The following is a 14,176-nucleotide window of genomic DNA, read 5'->3' on the forward strand; positions in this document are numbered from 1 at the left end:
GCTTTTGAAAAGAAGAAAAATTTTAGCACTTGATAATATGACACGTACGTATAAACAAATCATAACTGATGAATGCTGGTGAAGTTCGATGAGATTGCAGAGAGAAATTTGTGATATTGGCACGATATAATGGCTGAAGTAAAATATGAATACGAGAGTCAGAAAAATACAGCCGACTCACAATAATGAGGTAAGCTATTGCTGAAATGCTAGTGAAAGAATAAAAAAAAAAAGGCTAATGAGCCGATGAACAAAATTTGAAGACCTTGGACATAAGCCATGTATGGAAGCCGTGACAGAATTTAACTTTGGGTAGGTGCATTTACTTGTTGTAAAGGACAATCCTTGCTATTACGTCTCTCGATACTGTATTGCATGAATAGGTGTCACTTTGAGGTGTCATTTCCAACCCTAGACATTGGAAATGTCAACTCTTGAATTTTCTGCCGGAAGGGTTATGAGCAGTACATTGAACCACTGAACCCTCTTACATACATCATACCATTCACCTCTATATTGCATTCACGTACTTTTTCCTGATATTAAGGTCCTTCCTCTCAAATACCTCTTTTACGCCGTTCGTTGCTTTCTTGTTAGTGCTTTTTCTCCTTCCTCTTGACACTTCATAATTATGCGTTCCTTTTACCAGACCAAACCATCTTGCAAATCTCTGAGCCATCCTTCAGCCCATACTAACCTTTTTAACGCTTCTACGTGACCACATTTCTCACCTTTTCGATCCTCCTTATGCCATATATGGCAGGTCACACAAGCAATTTCATCTCAACAGCCCGTGATCGTTACTTGGATACTATTTAATACGACCTGTGCCTTGTGCATAGATCAGTGATATTTTACCTAAATGATGGACCTCTAAAAATGAAAATAATACAGCGACCCCGACTGAGATAAAGCTGAGAAAAAGAAAATTTGTACGTCACAAAGTGAATTACTATTACCAGCTTTCATCTAAACAAAATTCTGTCTTATCTGAAGCATACCCTCAACCGGTTGCAGAAATAGGCTCCTGCGTGGGATAACCTTGGAATGGTACGAAAACAAGAAAATTCTCTGAAATTTACCAATTGAGGCGCATATGAAAAAGTTAGATTTAAGCTGAATTGATAATAATTGGGACAGAAACCTGAAAAATGACATATATGAAATAAAGTTAAATCTTTAACTTGAAGTGAAATATATAGAAGAAACTTTTGCATGACAACTCCGGAAAAAACGTTGCTGATCAGCATAGCTAAATTGTAAGCGTTAGGGGTAATGACTGGAAAATTTTAAATGGGGAAGAAGCTAAATATTTAAACTGTGAAGAGGTAAATGAAAATTTAGAGCATTTTTGTTTTTCACCGCCCGGCGTATGCGATATTAGGAGCAGATTTAGTTTTATGCAGGACCCATACCAAGACGATGAAGAGGAACACACAACTAACATCTTAATTTTCAGACATATGTCTAGTGAGGATATTGAAAATAGGAAGGAAATTAATGAAAATCATATGATATAAAGAAAACATCCTAAAACAAGCACAAACGAAGGTAAAATAGAATGACGAGGGAGCCGTTTCAAAGGAAACAGTATACCAATACTACTGTGACGTTTACTGCTACCAGAGACCTTAATTACCATTCTGCTAGATATTTCGACCGTAAGTTTGCTGATTTCCATAGAGCAGGGTCCCATTCCTATGCCAGCACAAGGCTGGCTTAATAAAAAATTAACACTAACTGTCGACCGTAAGCAAACGAGAAGAAGAAGGTAGCTGAAGTTTTGCAGGTAGTACCGCTATTATGCCTTGTATTAAAAATGTAGTTTGGCCCGGTTTCCTAAGGTGTTTTGTTGGCTATTAGGCCGGTCCCATTACCAGCATTGATTCATGCTTTCTGGCAGCCAGTAGAGTGGTTTGCTTGAAAACCTCCCCCCTATTTAGAGTAGGGTAAGCAGGGTCGGCTGAAGATATACTTACAGCCTTTTTGGCGAAGGTTAACCCCCTCTCCCAAGTCGGGTGTAGGTTAAGTTTAATATAGCATAAGCTTTACTGTAATACTTAACTTAGGTGGAGGTCACAATGGTAGATAAGTAGATTAGGTTCAGGTTAGATCTATGCCATTAAACTAGCCCTGTGTAACCAAGCTTATTTTCATATCATAGCCAAATAGTCTAGGTTTAGACAAAACCAATTAACATAGGCTAAGCTAGACGAAGTAATAATTTGAAGGTGGCATCTGGAACACTTTGGATGAGTAACATAACCCATTGATGTTACCTACCACAAAGCCAAACAAAAAGTCCAGTATAATCATCCATGCCTAACTGAATGAGGAATCCCCAGATCACAGTATTTGGATTTTACCCTTCTTTCCCTCAAAGTGCACTCTTTACCTACAACAGATTGTAGCCTAATAAGCTTGAGTAGCTTATTAGTCCATTCATAGGCTTATCCAATTGTAGACTAGGTTTTTCAAGGCTGTGTTACTAAAGTCCAGGTCTAGCCTCTTCTTGAAAGGAATCCTCTTTATTCATGTAAAATATTATTGTTTCTTGAACAGCTGTAATAGCTAGGCAAGTAAGGTTGATAGCCTCAAGGGAAGGAAAAAGTTTTTCTGAATGAAGTATTAAGTACCTAAATTTAAAAAAAAAAAAACCTGGAACACAGAAACACTTAATCCAGCAAATTTACATAATACTGTTCATATATATATATATATATATATATATATATATATATATATATATATATATATATATATATATATATATATATATATATATATATATATATATATATATATATATATATAGAAACTAGGTGTTCAAACTACTCCAGAAATCTTATGATCCCCAAATAGCCTACATAAAAAGCCAGTAGCCAGGATCAGAAGTGCACACACTTTCTGTGAAAGTTTGACAAAGGCTGGAAAGTCATGAATGCTAGCCATAAGGGAAAACATGTAACACTGGAGTAGTTTTTAACCCTGGTAAGCTGTGTTGGTTATAATGAATGCCCAACCATAAAGGAAAAGGAAAACATGAAACTCTGGCGTCACTTTCAACCTTTGCCAGCTGTGTTGAGTTTGACAAATGCCTAGCTTTTAGGGGAAGTGAAACACTGGAGTAGTTTTCAACCCTGGTTAGCTTTATTGGTTATGATGAATGCATAGCCATAAGGGAAAACATGAAACATGGGCAGTTTCCAACCGTGGTTAGCTGTGTTGCTTCTAATGGGTAGATGCCTGCTGAGCTCATTCAGGAAATATATGAAAAACAAAGCTGTGTTGCTTCTAATGGGTAGATGCCTGGTGAGCCCATGCAGGAAATATATGAAAAACAAGCTTCTTGCTACATTGTAACTACTTACATGTTATTGCCAGTGAAGTGATGATGATATTGTATTAGCATTTTTTGTACTGGAGAAGTATATGGGATAATTTATTGTAGCATGAGGGATATGTTTGTTTATGGAAGTTGTAAAAAACTGCGAGCTTTCAATGCTATTTAACAAGATACCTATAAGTACTAAAATTATTTCTTAATGGTTTTTCTTTCTGTCATGTCAGTTGCAAAAACTTGTCGGCTATGACAGTATCATACAAATTGAAAGGAAAAACCATGTATCATGATCAAAACTGATAATGTTATGGATGCATCATAACCTAATTTATACCTTTGCCAAACCTTTATGCTGGTTTTGTCAAATTTGCAGTGTTGCCTCTAAAACTTCCCATATTATATTATATGCTATAAGATTTCACCATTGGGCTCAAAATGCAAAACTATTAATCGTACTTTAGCACGAAAGCCCCTGCTGCAGTAAATATTTTGACAATTTAGTGATGCTGAAGATAATGTTTACTTGCAAATGTGGCAGAAATTTTTAGACTTGCTGCCATGTCTGTTTAATCCTCTGTCAAAGTCAGTAAGTGACCTGAGGGCAAGGATTGCCTAACACAACTCACACTCACATGGTCACCTCCAAGAAACATGGAAGCAAGTCAGCACAGTGGTCGTCATCACCAGGCTAAAGATAGTGTCCTTAAAGTGCTGAGATATTTCACAATTGAAAAAAGAATGACAGGTGATTACTGAGTGCAAATAAATTAACTGTAATATTGTTTATATGTTAGTAAATAAAAAAAAACTATGGAGAATGGGTCAAGTTAATGGAAAACATAATTCTCTCTCTCTCTCTCCAATAGTAAAAAATGTAAGGAAAAGATAGTTAAATGCTGGATTGAGAAAATATATAACAACAAATAAAAACCAAGGAGAAAAAATATGGATAGATAATTAACTATGAATAAGTAATGACAGCGAAAAACCAACAGTATGAAAAAAGTAAAATTTAGGACTAATTTCAGCCTCTTTAACCAAAAGTATTAGAACATACACACACACACAGTGTGTTTGTGTGCCTGTATCCTTAATGTTTTAATAATGTATTATACAGGCAACATATCTATGACAGACAAACAAAACATCCAGACTTCGTTGTGAAGCGTACAACCAGCAGGTAAACAGCAATGGATTAACATTCCTCGAGAGATTAAAGAGACAAACTTTTTTTATGATAAGCATCACTGCAAATTTGAGAAAATCACCAAAAAGGCTTGGCAAAGGCATAGGATCCTGCATTGTACCTGATCAAGGGGCCTCAATCCCCTGGGCCCTTCCTTAGCCTTGGTTGAAAAAGGAGGGCTGCGTTAGTTAAAAATTCGTGCAAAAAGGAAGAGCCCAGGAAGCCATATTGTTGGTTATACAGATGCCGTGGTGTGAAAAGTAAGATATTTTAAATGTCTCAAAGATGGAAGGTTGAAAAAAATAGTGGCTCTGTAACGAAGATTACGATCACAAAAGGAAGCAGAGAAGTCCTGTCTGGATAGTGGCCATGTCAATGACATAGTAGTGATTGCAGTACTATACTGTGTATTGAATTGAATGGACAGTGTCACAGAAGGTGATCAGGATTGCAAAGTGCAAATGGAGTAAAGGCTTTTCATATTTAACAAGGGTAAGAAGGTTATGTAATGTTAGAGGGTCATACACCTTGAGAACATAGATTCTTTTACCTTGGTGACAGACATCATTACAAGATTGGAATCGGGACTGCGATAAAGAGCAACATTCTGGATAAATGGAATGAGATTTGTGGACTGCTTGTAAATGAAAGTAAAATATTAGGTCCTTATTATAGGAAATTTTCTGTAGTTCTCTATTGTTTGCATGTTGTAAATTGAGTTACACTATACTTATAGTATATTGAATCTGTGCTATATAGTACTGCATTAATATTCTTATCTCATTTGTTTCAGATTATATAAGCTAATCGTTAGAATTGTTCAAGAAGGATGAGTGTTAGACCTATTGGATACCATCTTACAAAAACAGCTTGTAAATTATCAAGACAGAGTAGCAGGAGAAACTTTGTTACATCAGTCACATATATGCAAAAGAGAGGGAAGGAACGTTGGACACTGAAAGAGGAAAAGTAAGTAACCAAGTAACTTTTAGTTTATTCATTCTGGGATTGCTTTTCTTTCACAAAGAGTCTCTCTCTCTCTCTCTCTCTCTCTCTCTCTCTCTCCTCTCTCTCTCTCTCTCTCTCTCTCTCTCTCTCTCTCTCTCTCTCTCAGCAGAAATAATTACTGTTGTACATACTGTTTCTTAGCATGAGGTGCCTCTATGGGTTTGCAATAGGCATTTGCAATTCCCTTTTCAGAATGGTTACCCAACATATTACTGTATGATGGAGAGTAGCACTTATTGGAAGGGTGAGGTCAGCACCTACAGAAGGATTGACCTAGGATGTGAAAATTTGGCTGAGCAGTGAATATTGCTATTCACACAGCAGTAATTGAAGAGCCCAGACAACACAGTTATGCCAGTTTCTATTGTGATGAGGTGAGAGACACTAGGAAGGAAGACTAGATGATAGGAAAACTAGGAGCAAGGATGTTTGACTGTATTGTTGTCCTCTCTCCTGGTTCAGATTATCTGTGACTTTTTTTGAAGCGGTGGAAGTATTTGGATGATTAAAAGTGTAAGCAAAGGAATAGTAAGGAGTGGGAATTTGATCAGTGGTAGTACCTCCTTGTTATATTGGTGAGCCAATATAGAGAATCAAACTGGTATGATCAGATATTTCGTGCATGATAAAGTATGCCATCCAACAACTTTGCAATGATGCTTGGCCTGCTAACTGAAAAAACTGCAAATAATTGGCCAGTTGTCTATACAGTGTTAGATGCTCACAAGTGACACTTGGTTTCTAAACCAAGGTTGTACTGAACTGTGTATGAATCAAATGAGTGAAGACTTCTAATGTCCTCATATCTTTGAAGAGAGCAACTGTAGCTTTTCAGGGTCTGTGTTCCACCCTGTACTGTGCTCAATGTATTTACCATGGTAATGGACACAGTGGTAGTGAGGCTACTGTAGCAGCTTGAGTTTTTGAAAAAAAAAAAAATTACTAACTGGTGATGTCTCTAACATATTACATAATGGCACCTCAAGTGGTTCATTTTGTCTATCATCATCTTTAGGATGATGATAGACATCCATAATTCTGGTCTTGCCACCCAAAAGTAGAATCAACCAGTGTCAAGACCTACCAGATGTTCCAAACTGTGCACAGCCAGTTGACAAGTGACTTGCATTCAATATATGACATCCCTCCTTTTTAAGTGAATTGGAGTATGGTGGGAAGATTGTATTACAAATGAAGAATTGGCAGAGAGAGATGGTATCAAAAAGCTGGAAAAAATACCGAGAAGGGATGAGGAGATAATGAAGCAATGGGACTTGTAGGAAGGTGTAGGAAATAATGGATAAAGGCATTAAATGATATCCTGTGCTTGATAAAAGTTCAAGCAAGAAGAATATTTAACAGAGACGAATGGAGAGAACTCATTTCATGTCTAATCCTCAAATGGAAAAGCTAACTTAAAACTATTTATGATGATGATTATGATGCTTAGAAAATCTTTATAACGGATGAGAAAACAACACAATACTTATCAAAAAAATTTTGAAAATGGGAGGCAGGTGAATGAATTTCTGTTCAGAATAAAACAGGATGCTTGAAATCTTGACTCGCCTGAGAAATAATTTGATAAACATGTTTATCAGAAAATAATAGAGGATAGAAACTGAGTATCTTATAATCTACCATTAAGAGATTAAGAAATATTATTTTTAAAGTTGATATTATTAATATCATGTCAGGGACATCTAGTTTTGAAGAATATATGTGGATAATTTTATGGTAAAGTTGGTTAATCTGTTATGAAATGATTTATACTTCTGATAAATATTCTGGTTGATTTTTTTTTCACTTTTCCTTTTTTAAGTTTAATAGTAGTATTTAGCTTTTTTTTTCAATTGTGTATTTTTTCCTTTCCAGATGGAATAGGCCAAAAGAAGAATGGACTGGCTTTTTTCATTACTTTGCGCCTGAAAAGGGAATCACTGTTGATTTTATTCGTGCATTACAAAAACCATTAAACCTCTCCCCAAAAGCATTGAAGGCATGGTATGACAGATTACAAGATACAAAGTCAGTCATCGATCAAAGGTAAGAAAAATCTATGACATGGGTACTGTCATTTTCATGCCAAATGTAAATTCTGCCTATTTTAATCTATTTTAATTTTTCTCTAACACTTAGTTATGGTGGAGGAAGTATATGTTGGAGAAATGAAATGGTAATTACTGTATAAAATAGTTGATGACCCTTGTATCTTATGCCAAACATTGTTAGCCTTGTTTCATCAGGTTTGTTCATGCAAGGACAAGACTTTGAATTTTTAATTTACCTAATGCACACCACTTGCTGTGTAGTCATGGTTAGCCAAGCTCTTTATCCCCACCGCTATCCTTATATTAAGGATTTAGTTGCTTGATGGGTCTTCTCCAACTGTTCATGTCAGAAGCATCTTCCTCCACTAAATCCTTCTCCAGATCCACTTTCACATTACCATTTAGTCTAATCCTTTTACTCCTTGACAATTTACCCCTAACAGGTTCCAACTAACCTCTCGTCACTCCTTCCTCCTCACTGATCCTTACTACATACTGCCCATACCATCTCCAGCTCAACCCTCCTATCAATCAAAACAGTAATCTTTACCACCCTCGCACTTCACCTGATTTCTTCATTTTCCAGCCTCTCACACAACAAGATCTCCAAAATCACCTGGACATCCCCATTTCTGTTGGCTCCAGCTTCTGTTCCTCCGTACTTCTTAATGCCCATGTTTCTGAACCATACATCATCAGTGTAACTTTTACAGTACAGTAGATCTTTATTTTGAGTTTTGAATATTCATGTCACACTCCACTTCTGCTAACTCCCTCTATTTCCCTCAATCTGCTTTGTCCTGCTTTCAACTTGAGCTTCACCTCCTCCCTCTACCAATTTCATATCTAGGCCTCTTCTGTCTTGTATGAATAACCAATCCCTCTCTATTTGCTGAATATCGTAACCTTAGTTTTACCACATTATACCTTCATACCACCCTATGGAGGAATGAGGTTATTGCATTTGACGACGTCTTGTGAGAGAGAGAGAGAGAGAGAGAGAGAGAGAGAGAGAGAGAGAGAGAGAGAGAGAGAGAGAGAGAGAGAGAGAGAACAACGCCGTACGGAATTGTTGAGTGATGTCGTTAGAGAGTGTGGTTTTCTTTTGTTTACGTTTTGATTGTCCGTAAGGTTTCGTGTTTCGTTGTTTTGGGAGTGCGCGGAACTGTGTTTTTTTCGGATGATCGTGACCGGCAGTGATCCCACTTTTGGGGAATTTGTCCTCGGATTGGGAATTTTGAATGTTTTTCGGGAAAATCTGGGGAATTCGATAAATTTGGGGAAATCTGGGAATTGAATTGGTTTTCAGTGAAACTTAGTAACATTTATGAAAAAAAAGCCACCAAAAAAACAAAATTATGGCCTCTCCCCTCTGTACCCTTTGTTTTGGAAGACATACGGTTGTGAGAGAGAGAGAGAGAGAGAGAGAGAGAGAGAGAGAGAGAGAGAGAGAGAGAGAGAGAGAGAGAGAGAGAGAAGAGAGTTTGTTCCACACAGGACCCCCCCAACCTTCCCAGTCGCGGCCGCCTTGAGGAAATAACAATAACAATCATAACAAGTGCGCGTGTGAGACGAAAATGAAACGAGCGGTGTGTGACCTTTGCGCTCCCTTCAACCTTAGAAGCGGGACAATTTAAACAACTGTAGAAGATGTGTTATAAATTATTTAGAATTTAGTTATTTTTTTAAGGATGGGATAAGCCTGGGCCTAAATCAACATAGCACTATGCTGTCCAACTTAGCAAAGGCCCAGTCACCCGAAGGGGAATTCAATAACTTTATCAAGCCTTAAAATTGGATAGGCCTAGCTTAGAAGATGGGCAGTTTGGAGGCATTTCCCCTTTCTGCAAATATCTTGATTTCTTAACACCATAGATAAATAATAAATTGGTAGGCAAGGAAATATGAAATAAGGCATAACATAGAGTAAGTTGGACGAATGAGAAAATAAAAAAAATCGTATACAAGCAGATCTCTCTCATATATCTCTAGCATTAATTAACTACTTTTGAGTACCTAATTTTAAAACAATGATAAATGTACATAAGTAATGACAAAATAGTTAAACTGGAATAATTACACAATATTATTGACTAAGTAGTGATACGGACTTATGTTAAAGAAAATAATAATAAGATTTGGAAGAAAGAGGGAGTTGTTATATTAGGGTGGCCTTGTGCCAGCACGGGTTCTTAGAGAGAGCGCCAGTTCATTATACAAACAGCTTACCCCTACAGTTACTTAGATGCAAATACTATATGATTTTTCTTGTGTAGACGAAAATATTAAATATTTATAAATGGGCTATACATAGAACGGTAAATCTTGTAAAAAGAAATAGGAAAATATGTTATTGTTCATTGGTTGGGGAGAAGAAATAGACTGAAGACAATTCTAAACAGGGCGGAATAGGAAGGAGATTAAAATACTGAGAAATGAAAAACAACCCCATAATCATATAATTATAGCCTCAGGGTTTGTCTCAAAGACATTCACTCAAAGGCCTGTCAAGTTGTTGTTTTGTAAAACTGTCAACAGGGCAGACTTAAAATGCCATGCTCTTCGTGCTTGGTAGTATGAATTCCCTGGAAAATATATTTTGGGGAATTTGGGTCTGATCTGGGGAATTTTTAGCCTCGCGCTAGGGAAATTTTGTGATGACGTAGTGGGATCACTGGGCTGACCGGATAGCGGGAGTCTTGACAGAGATATTGTGCTGAAGGCGCTGGTTTTCCGGTAGTTGATCGGAGTTTTGGTTGCGTTTTTTTTTTGTTTCAGTTTGTGTGATCTGGTATTTGGAGGCTTTGTGGTTGGAGTGTTTGTACTTGGGCGTGTTTTGGGTTCTGTGTTGGTTGCGTGATCGGTGTCGTGTGATAGCCTGGTTGTTTTTTTTTCTGCTGTGTTCCGAGTGAGTTGAGTTTGAGTCTTCGTGGTTGAGTCTTGTTTTGGGTCGTGTTTGTGTACTGGTTGGGTTGTTTTCTTGGTTGTGGACTGTTTTGTGGGCGTTGGCATTATCGGCGGTTGTGGTGACTCCGTGACCTCCTCCTGCTTGGCAAAACTTCCCGTCCGGAATTCGTAGGCCTAGCCTAGTACGAGGTGAGTGTATGTGCTGTTTTTTTTTTGTTAGTGTGAGTGTGTGGTTGTGAAATCCCGCCACATTATTTGGCGCCCAACGTGGGACTGTTGTGTATTTACTGTTAGGATTGTTTTGTGGTGGGTAGAGTGAGAGTAAGAGGTCAGGATGAGTGAGATGGAGAAACTGAGAGAGGAACTCCGGGTGGCTAGGGAACTCCAGGGTAGGCTGGAGGAGGAGAATGGGAGGCTGAGGAGTGAGAATGAGGGGTTGAGGAGTCAGTTGGAGATGTGGGGAATGCTAAGGAGTGCAAAAGAAGAAATGAAAGAGGAGATGAAAGAGTGGGTGAAAGAGTGTGAAGAAAGAATGGATAAGAAGTTAGAGTGTGCAGTAAGCAGGATGCAGGAAATGATGAAGGGAATGCTTAAGGAGTTCTTTGGAGAAGGAGCTGTAGGAGGAGGTTCCCCTGGGTCTTGGGATGGGCCAGAAGGGTTGCAGAAGGTAGAGAAGAGTGGAGATGAGAGTGATGGAAGTGGTGGAGATGAGAGTGATGGAAGTGATTTAGGTGCAGTAAAGAAGGAAAAGATGGAGAGATTGTATGTGCCTGGGTTGAGCAAGATTTGTGCGGATGTAGCTGTCACGTGTGAAGATTGTCAGAGAGGGAAATATCAGAGTGTGCAAGCAAATCTGCCAGTCTTACGACTGCAGATGAAAGAATTGTTTGAGATGGTTGTGATTGATTGCGTGTCATTACCACGGACTGCAAGAGGGCATGTGGGAATGATTGTGATGGTGGATTACATGAGTAAGTTTGTATATGCGGTCCCCATCAAGGATAAAAGGAGTGGAACTGTTGCGCGAATGGTAGGGCAAGTTATATTGCCGATGTGTATATTTAGGCCAGTGAGAATGTTGAGTGACAATGGGCCTGAGTTTGTGGGGTGGCAGTTTGAGGAAATGTTGAGGCAGTGGGGTATTGTGCATGTGTATGCCACTCCGTATATGCCGAGTGCGAATGGTTTGGCTGAGAGAACTGTGAGAACGATGACAGAGATTTTGCGAATGATGAGTAAATGATGATGACGATTGGGATGTACATGTTGGACGTGGGTAGTGTGGGTGTATAACTCCACGTTGCATAAGAGCTTGGGTATGTCTCCTTCAAATATGTGTTAAATTTTGAGAGGGTGGTTAGACCAAGGTTGGGTTAACGGAGGATGACCGTGGGTTGTGGAAGAGGGCGAGTGAAAGATTTGAAAGTTTTGGGGTTGGAGATAGAGTATTGAGAGAGGGAGAATGAATGTAAGTAAGATGAGAGAGAAATTTGATGGGCCATATAAGATGAGACTGTGGACGAAATTGAGAGTAGTACAGTAGTGAGTGAATTGGAAAGGTGCGATTGGGTTGTAAAAAGAAAATCAGTGAGTGTAAGGATACATGGTTTGGGACAAGGGAGTGTGTTAGTATGGGAGGAGGTACAATTAAAAATAAATTATGGGAATGTATGAGAGAGAGATTGTATGAGCCTGGATTGAATAAAATTTGTGCGGATGTAGCGATTACGTGTGCGGACTGTCAGAAGGGTAAGTATCAAAGTGTGCATGCGAACCCACCTGTGTTGCGATTGCAGATGAAAGTTATTTGAGATGGTTGTGATTGATTGTGTGTCGTTGCCTGTGACTGCTAGTGAGCATCCGTGGGTGTTGCGTAAGGCAATTTGAATGCAGTGTGAAAAGTTTTGAGAGAGAGAGAGCGAGAGCGCGAGTGTAATTGTCGTTAGTGAGTGTTTCATTTGTTGGAAGAGGGATAAGGGTCGTTAGTTGGAGTTTGTTTACAGCGCTGTCTGTCGGTGAAAATGTGAAGGAGATTTTAGTTTTGGGGAAGTCTTGAGTTGAGGTTCAACCTTGAAAGTGGACAGTCAGTTCATCTGAGTTTTGGATACCGGTTACCGACATTGATGGTGCATGTGTCTCTTCCTTTTTGCTTGTTATTGTATGTTTCGTGAGTCGTGTGTTTTTCTGTTTGGTGCCGTTGTTGTCGGTGCATGTGTGTCTTTCTTTTTGCTCGTTTGTTGGTTGAGAGTCTGTTTTCAGTTTTGTTTGTGTGGTTTTGTGTGCTGTGTTGGCGACCGTGGACCCCTTAATCCATCTCCCAGCAACCGAGGATCAGGGTGAGTGTTGTGTGTGGTTATATGTTCTATGTATCTGTGTTGTGTGTTGTTTTTGTGTTTTTGAATTCTGCCACATTATATTCATCCCTCTATATCTTGTGTGAGAGAGAGAGAAAGAGAAAGAGAGAGAGAGAGAGAGACAACGAACAACAACATCTTGTGTGAGAGAGAGAGAGAGAGACAACGAACAACGGCGTACGTAATTGTTGAATGATGTCGTTAGAGAGTGTGGTTTTCTTTTGTTTACGTTTTGATTGTCCGTGAGGTTTCATGTTTCGTTGTTTTGGGAGTGCGCGGAACTGTGTTTTTTTTCGGATGATCGTGACCGATAGCGGAGTCTTGACAGAGATATTGTGCTGAAAGGACAGTTTTTCCGTAGTTGATCGGAGTTTTGCTTGCGTTTTTTGTTTCAGTTTGTGTGATTTGGTATTTGGAGGCTTTGTGGTTGGAGTGTTTGTACTTGGGTGTGTTTTGCGCTTTGTGCTGTGTTGGTTATGATCGGGTGTCGTGTGATAGCCTGGTTGTTTTTTTTTTTTCTGCTGTGTTCTGAGTGAGTTGAGTTTGAGTCTTCGGGTTGAGTCTTTTGAGTCTTGTTTTGGGTCGTGTTGGTGTACTAGGGTTGGGTTGTAGTTTTCTTGGTTGTGGACTGTTGTTGTGTGGTGAGCGTTGGCATTATCGGGCAGTTGTGGTGACTCCGACCTCCTTCTGCTTGGCAAAACTTCCCCGTCCGGGTTGTGAGGGCCTAGCCTAGTACGAGGAGAGTGTATGTGCTGTTTTTTTGTTAGTGTGAGTGTGTGCTTTTGTCCTGCTTTCAACTTGAGCTTCACCTCCTCCCTTTACCAATTTCATATCTAGGCCTCTTCTGTCTTGTATGAATAACCAATCCCTCCCTATTTGCTGAATATCGTAACCTTAGTTTTACCACATTGTACCTTCATACCACCCCATTCAGGAAATTCCTGCCACTCTCTTACCCTTCTTTGAAATTCCATTCAGTCACTGCCATAATCACCTGATACGTGCACATGAAAAATCCCATAGATTTTTTGTTCTTGACCCTTTCACTCATTAAATCCATAACCACTGCAAACAGAAATGGGATGTAAACCAATTCTAATTTCAAACATTTCTGTTTTCACACAGGATGTTATTACGGATGCCCTTATTCTTTTATACATCATTCCATCCAACTTGACCAACTTTTCTAGTCCTTCTTAAATTCCACAAATTCTATCATACACCTTTCCTAGGTCTATAAACATGCATTAGAGCTTTCAACTACCTTCCAGCCTTTTTTCCTGTACATGTAATTGGGTTTAGTAAAAAAGACAGCATCAGCTATACT

General features: G+C 38.8%; 1 protein-coding gene across 5 annotated transcripts in view; it reads left to right on the plus strand.

Moving 5' to 3' along the window:
* Positions 1 to 14,176, plus strand: part of LOC136844386 (distal membrane-arm assembly complex protein 2) — a 256,069-nt gene that overhangs the window by 216,606 nt on the left and 25,287 nt on the right. For 2 of the 5 annotated variants that reach the window (XM_067113474.1, XM_067113475.1), the window contains 2 exons: positions 5,323 to 5,498; positions 7,413 to 7,583. In XM_067113474.1, the coding sequence (XP_066969575.1) occupies positions 5,359 to 5,498; positions 7,413 to 7,583 (311 nt within the window). In that variant the 5' untranslated portion in view covers positions 5,323 to 5,358. Of the gene's footprint in view, positions 1 to 1,563; positions 1,790 to 5,322; positions 5,499 to 7,412; positions 7,584 to 12,625; positions 12,832 to 14,176 lie in introns of those variants that run through there. The other 3 variants (XM_067113473.1, XM_067113472.1, XM_067113476.1) reach the window with 3 other exon arrangements.

The sequence above is a fragment of the Macrobrachium rosenbergii genome, chromosome 12 (assembly GCF_040412425.1).
Source record: "Macrobrachium rosenbergii isolate ZJJX-2024 chromosome 12, ASM4041242v1, whole genome shotgun sequence".
NCBI classification, from domain to species: domain Eukaryota; kingdom Metazoa; phylum Arthropoda; class Malacostraca; order Decapoda; family Palaemonidae; genus Macrobrachium; species Macrobrachium rosenbergii.